A 6,297-nucleotide genomic window follows, 5' to 3' on the forward strand; every position below is an offset into this window, starting at 1 on the left:
TGAGGTTGACCTTGTGGTTGTTTGATTAATGTCAAGGGACAGTCTACCGCTAAATCAAAAATACATATTTTTCAAAGAAGAAGAAGAAGAAGAAGAAGAAGAGGAAGAAGAAGAGGAAGAAGAAGAGGAAGAAGAAGTTTTGGTGTGAGCTGCTGACTGTTGGAGATATCGGCTGTAGAGATGTCTGCCTTCTCTCGTCCATGAGTAGATGCACACTTCCTTCAGCACGGTGATACATCCTACATGAAACTGCTCACAACAAGGTCTGTGGATTATCTTGAGTAACCAGGTCATAATTTCTGGAAAGAGACATTGCTGTTGAGTTTTTCAAATGTATTATTTTGACAATTTGAGCACCACAAGCTGAGTGCCATCTAGTTCCATTATATTAAAGAGAAGGCAGACATCTCTACAGCTGATATCTCCAACACTCTGCAACTCACACCAAAACAATCTAGACTGATAAATAGCACTACAGTTAAGAGGAAACATATGTATGTTTGGTTTTAGGGTGAACTGTCCCTTTAACATTCGGACCAGTGTTCATTATATTGCAGTAAGATCAGATCTCATCCCAAATAATGATATACACAGTTCATACAACTGTTAAAATGATTAGAATTAATAGAAAAAAACGATGGACTCTAAAATATGTTATTCATAAAAAACTACCTTTATTAGATGCTTATTGTTTGCACTGAATAGGCAGTTCCACGTCAAGTAACTTTGCAGGATTGGTTGTTTCTTTTGCCATTTATTAACTGTCCCCTGCACATGGCAGAAGAAAACAGTAGGGCTTTTTGGCAGTGGCATATTAAACTATATACTTGTCAATCAGGGGTTAATTTTGAAGTACATAAAGAGAGTGATGTCATCCTTTTTTTCTTGTGTATCTGATGATGAACATGGGAGCAACAACGCTTTGCTCTCTGCTCCTTCTAAACAGAGGCTTATTGTTAAAGATAGATTTAGCACAATTAAAACATCTCTTTCAGCTCAGGGTAAAAAAGATGGAGAAGAAAAAACTATTTTTGTCTTCAAATGTGCACCATTACATCATCCAGAGGCTTGCGTTTCAAGTCAGGCACTGTGGCGTCAGATGCAGGATAACCTACAGGAAGCAACATCAGCAGCTTCTCGTTGGCTGGCCGTTTGAGGAGGAGCCTGAGCTGGGGGCCGCAGTTTAGAGGGGTCGATGTGACCGTGACAAGACCCACGTTCTGATTGGGAAATGGACAGAAAGAACAGACCTTTAGTTGCTTTAACAGACATGTAAAACAAAAGTTTATCCTCAAATGTGGATGCATTTCCAAGAGGGTCCATAAAGCTTCATAAACACTCCAAACTCTGTCTTACATCCTTTTGTTTAAATGGCATTTATGACCGAATAAACAGGGGTTTACCGATTTATATTTCAAAGGTTTATGTTATTCTTCACCTGTAAAGCAGCCAACAGGATTCCACATGATATGGAGACGCTGATTTCGTTGTAGTAATGTGTCTTCTTCTTGCCATTTGGTAGAATCCCATAGGTCTGTTTGAAAACGAGGACGAGGTACGGAGCAACATCCAAGTACTCCTTTATCCAGTTTGTCCTGCAAGAGGAAGGAAGTTGTGAGAAGTGTTAGAAAATTCACTTAGACTTTACATTGGTCCAAAAAGACTAATAATCATTGTGTATGAGTCTTAAATTTAGGGAATGGGGATTGAATGGTGTCAGTGTGGAAGAAGTATGAATGCTCACTTTAATTTGGCTAAATCATGGACCCACTTGTCCCCCATCCTCTGACGGTAGTTGACCTCCTCCTCTTCTTCCACTATCAGTCTGATCTGGTGCTTCGTCTCTGGGTCTGACACCACAACAAACGTCCAGGGCTCTGTGTGCGCTCCACTAGGAGCCGTACCTGTCCAGAAGATGGAGAGGATTAGAAAGGCCAAAACATTACACACCTGCGTCTAACTCTAAACTCTAGAGTGGTCCATTTGTCCTTTGTAGATGTGCACATGCCTGCAGTGTGGATGACATTATCGATGACTTCTCGTGGGACCGGCTCTGGGCTGATGAATCGGATAGACCTCCGCTGGTTCATCAGGGTGTAAAAATCCTTGGATCTCTCCAGCATTATGTCCTCGGGGTAACGTTTTGGTGAATAGGGCACATGTAGAAGGTCTTCTTCCTCATTGCTGTCACCCCATTCACCATCATCTACAAGGATGACACACAAAAAAGACGACCAGTGAGCAGCTTTGGATATGAAAATTCAAAAGGTGTCAGTAAGAACAATGGCAAAATTGGTACTCTTGAAAAGTTAGTCATCTTAAAGCAAAACTAAGAATTCAGTCGAAACAATTTTTGATTAATAATTCCACAGTAATTGTTAGACCCACTTTGTCTGGTAGGTAATCAAAGTTGTAGCATAAAGGAACAGTTCACCCAAAAGGTGTGAGCTGCTGAGTGTTGGAGATATCAGCCGTAGAGATGTCTGCCTTCTCTCAAACGTAATAGAACTAGATGGCACTCAGCTTGTGGTGCTCAAAGGGTGCTCAAAAGAAATTTGGAAATCATGACCTGGTTACTCAAGATAATCCACAGTTCTTGTTGTGAGCAGTTTCATGTAGGAACTATTTTCTTAATACTGGCCTACACTTGCCAACCGTATTACTGCGCAGAAGGAAGTGTGCATCTACTCATGGACAAGAGAAGGCAAACATCTCTACAGCTGTTACCACCAACAGTCAGCAGCTCATACCAAAACAATTACAAAAAATACATTTGAAAAACTCAACAGCAATGTCTCTTTACAGAACTCATGACCTGGTTACTCAAGATAATCCAAAGACCTTGTTGTGAGCAGTTCTGCCAACCATATCACCGCCCAGAAGGAAGCCTTCATCTACTGCTAGCTCACCTAGCACAGCTGAGTTAGCTCACGTTACAGCTCAGCAGAGGAAGACACCATTAATGTTTACCTCTCTTGCTGTCACAAGCCTCTCAACCATGGGTAGATGCACACTTCCTTCTGAGAAAAAAAAAAATGTTTTTTTTGTTGGGGGGTGAACTGTCCCTTTAATCTCCATTTGGTGCATTCCAATCAAAAGGCAAAGATAAGACTAAGATCTTTTACTTGACTAAAAGGAGCAATACCACAGTGTAGAAATGCACTGTTATTCTGCATTCAAAAACTTAATAAAAGTTGTGGTGGTGAAAAGGCCTATAAATATTTGACAGTAGCAGCAAAGAGGATAATGCAAACAAGATGCGTCAGTATAAAAGACCACAAACCAACATAATAAGTAAACAATCAGTCTAATGAGTAAAACCTTTAAAACACAGAGCAACTAGAATGAGTAAACGGTATGTGTATGTATATATGTTATGGTCCTTATTCAGGGGAATCAGTTAACATGCTGATAGCAACTATAAATTGGTGGCCAGAGGGAGGGTTAGCTGTGACTACATGACCCCCAGATATGTATATGTGTACTGTGCTGTGTGTTGCTATATGTTGTGTGTGTTTATCTATCTTAATAAAAAAAAACACAGGACAATGCAATAAGTAAAAAGTAACCTATAAAAATAAACATCATAATTTATTTGTTGATTATATTTGGTATTGTGAATCTGCAAAGTAAGTCATGATAAGTTATGAGATAAATGCAGTGGAGTAAAAAGTAGTCGTATTTCTCTGGAAAAATGTATGTTAGAATATTCTGACCAGCAGCAAATGAAAGGTTCATGTCTGAGCTATAAATAAATTTGCTAAATTGTACTAATTTTTAAAATTAATGATTTGTTGTTAAGGTCATGTGCATTTGTGCCAAACAGCCCAAATCATGGGGTATGTTGGCACAATGTTAAAATTCTATTGTCCCAAAAAATGGAAGCAATCAGTAGAAATACAAGTAAACCTGAAAACATTAACATTTCATGGAATATTTGCCTATTTTTTAGTTCAAATAAACACAAGAAATTTGTGCTCTAGAGAAAGGATCAGCACTCAGTGAATAACCTCCTAAGCCCTATGATAAGCTATTATGGCAAGGCTTAACTATACAGACCAGTGAGCAGTGATAACTAACATGTCTTTGGGGTCATCAGGTGGGAACCTCCTTTTACCAGCGTTTCGTCTAGTTGGTCCCACGACACCTCCAGGAGGCTAGATAGTGATCTCTGGTGTCCCAGAGACACTCCCCTAGTGCCAGCTCTCACTGCTCCCCGCACCGACCCAACAACCTCCTTTACCTTACATTACACATGGCTTTCTCAGCCCAAAGAGCACTGCCACCTTCAACAAACCCAGGCTCCATTTATGCAAGCTCCAGGTAGAGACAGTGCCGATACTACCTTTCCTAGCACATTCACCATACTCTATTTCACACGCTACATATCATAACTCCAATATAAGCTAAAGTTAAAGGAGATAGAGAAGATAAACTCACAGGCTTTCTGAGCCCAAACAGCACTGCCACCTCCAACAAACCCAGGCTCCATTTATGCGAGCTCCAGGTAGTGACCGTGCCGATACTACCTTTCCTAGCACATTCACCATACCCTATTTCACATGCTACATAGCATAGTCTCTATATACAGACTCTACATTCAGTGAATGTAGAGTCTGTAGGCAAACCCGGAGATCTTGCCTCCAGAAGAAGAGCGGAAGAGCCCTGGTTTCCGGTGCTAGGCTGTTTGTAGTCCGCGTGATATTGGCCAATCACGTTTGAGCCGGCTGCAGTTGTTGCCAGGTTAAACGCTCCGTGCGGTGAACTAACAAGGCGGAACATAATTGGCGTCATTGCAAACTCTGAATCCATCGCAATGGTTCAACATATTTACTTATATATATGAACGGAAGTTGGAAACGGAAATTTGCCTCCTCAAACCGGAATGCCAAAAAATCGGGGGTCTGCCCCCGGAGGCTGTATCGTCGTCTGACTTCTGGCAGACGACGATACAGCCAATGGGTTCCAAGAATGTACATATCATAACTCCAATATAAGCTAAAGTTAAAGGAGACAGAGAAGATAAACTCACAGGTTTTCTCAGCCAAAACAGCACTGCCACCTTCAACAAACCCAGGCTCTGTTAATGCGAGCTCCAGGTAGTGACCGTGCTGATACTACCTTTCCTAGCACATTCACCATGCCCTATGTCACATGCTACATATCATAACTCCAATATAAGCTAAAGTTAAAGGAGATAGAGAAGATAAACTCACAGGCTTTCTCAGCCCAAACAGCACTGCCACTTTCAACAAACCCAGGCTCCGTTTATGTGAGCTCCAGGTAGTGACCGTGCTGATACTACCTTTCGTAGCATATTCACCAAACCCTATTTCACATGCTACATATCATAACTCCAATATAAGCCGAAGTTAAAGGAAATAAAGAAGATAAACTCACAGGCTTTCTCAGCCCAAACAGCACTGCCACCTTCAACAAACAAAAAAGCAAACATTTTTAAGCAATTCATCAGTAGGAATGTCTCATTACTTTTGCCATCGAGCAATACACTAAAAATATAAATGTTATTTTTAAACTTTCAAAATAGTTTTAATCTCTCAAAATAGAGTTACAACTCTTAATTTTAGAATTGGTTGGACCATGTGCCATAACCAACCCCAAAATCAACCTTTTTATGAGGCTTATCCTGGTTATGGTTCAGGCTATGGTGAAACCAGAAATCAGGTTTTTCATTTCATTCCCTTTAAAAATCTGACTATCATTTTCACAGTATTTCGTTTGGTGCAGTCTTAAATAAATTGCATGATTCATGTAAAAGAAATTGAGAAAGATCACTCTCTCTGTATGTACAAAAAGGTTATAGGTCATATACTATTACTGATTAACCCAGCTGTGAAGAAAGGGTCAGAAGGAAGAAAACATACATGCACCTGTTGATCAAGGATTTTTACATTATTCCAAATTTTTATATCGTGTTGAGATGGTGGTTATGGTCTACATATTATTTGTTTTGACCTGCCTGTGAAAGAAGATCATCCCTGTCCAGTAAAAAAAACTTTCTCTTCAGCTCTTACCGTCCTCTTTCGCTGTGATTTCTGTATCATCCTGTAAGTCCTGGTCCACCCACGGTCTGAAGTCTGCATTTGACGCCCTCTCAGTTTTAACAGAGGTCGAGGTGGTCTCCGTCTCCCGTGACCTCACCAGCATGAAGCCTATCAACAGACACAGGACCACCGCCAGGACAGGCGTGAGGACGGACAGGAGAGCCATGACTGCTGGAGGGGAGAGAAGAGGACACAGGTAGTCAGCTGAGTGCAGACCTGATGTTATGAAACA

General features: G+C 40.8%; 1 protein-coding gene across 1 annotated transcript; it reads right to left on the bottom strand.

Annotated features, from left to right (window-relative positions):
* Positions 1 to 652: 652 nt before the first annotated feature.
* On the bottom strand, positions 653 to 6,297 carry iyd (iodotyrosine deiodinase). Its single transcript, XM_033649455.2, has 5 exons — positions 6,036 to 6,297; positions 2,009 to 2,206; positions 1,745 to 1,904; positions 1,439 to 1,595; positions 653 to 1,220 (listed from the first exon to the last, which is right to left on the bottom strand). Exons 1-5 carry the CDS (start codon positions 6,229 to 6,231, stop codon positions 1,038 to 1,040), a joined length of 894 nt encoding a protein of 297 aa, XP_033505346.2. The 5' UTR covers positions 6,232 to 6,297; the 3' UTR covers positions 653 to 1,037.

This window comes from Epinephelus lanceolatus, chromosome 13 (genome assembly GCF_041903045.1).
Source record: "Epinephelus lanceolatus isolate andai-2023 chromosome 13, ASM4190304v1, whole genome shotgun sequence".
In the NCBI taxonomy this organism is placed as follows: domain Eukaryota; kingdom Metazoa; phylum Chordata; class Actinopteri; order Perciformes; family Serranidae; genus Epinephelus; species Epinephelus lanceolatus.

Bases quoted from the DNA above. Each gene is read 5' to 3' on its own strand.
- iyd (XM_033649455.2), bottom strand. From the start codon at position 6,231: ATGGCTCTCCTGTCCGTCCTCACGCCTGTCCTGGCGGTGGTCCTGTGT. The intron at 2,207-6,035 runs GTAAGAGCTGAA...TCATCCTTGTAG, and splicing joins AATCACAGCGAAAGAGGACG to ATGATGGTGAATGGGGTGAC. The intron at 1,905-2,008 runs GCATGTGCACAT...TCTTCTGGACAG, and splicing joins TAATGTCATCCACACTGCAG to GTACGGCTCCTAGTGGAGCG.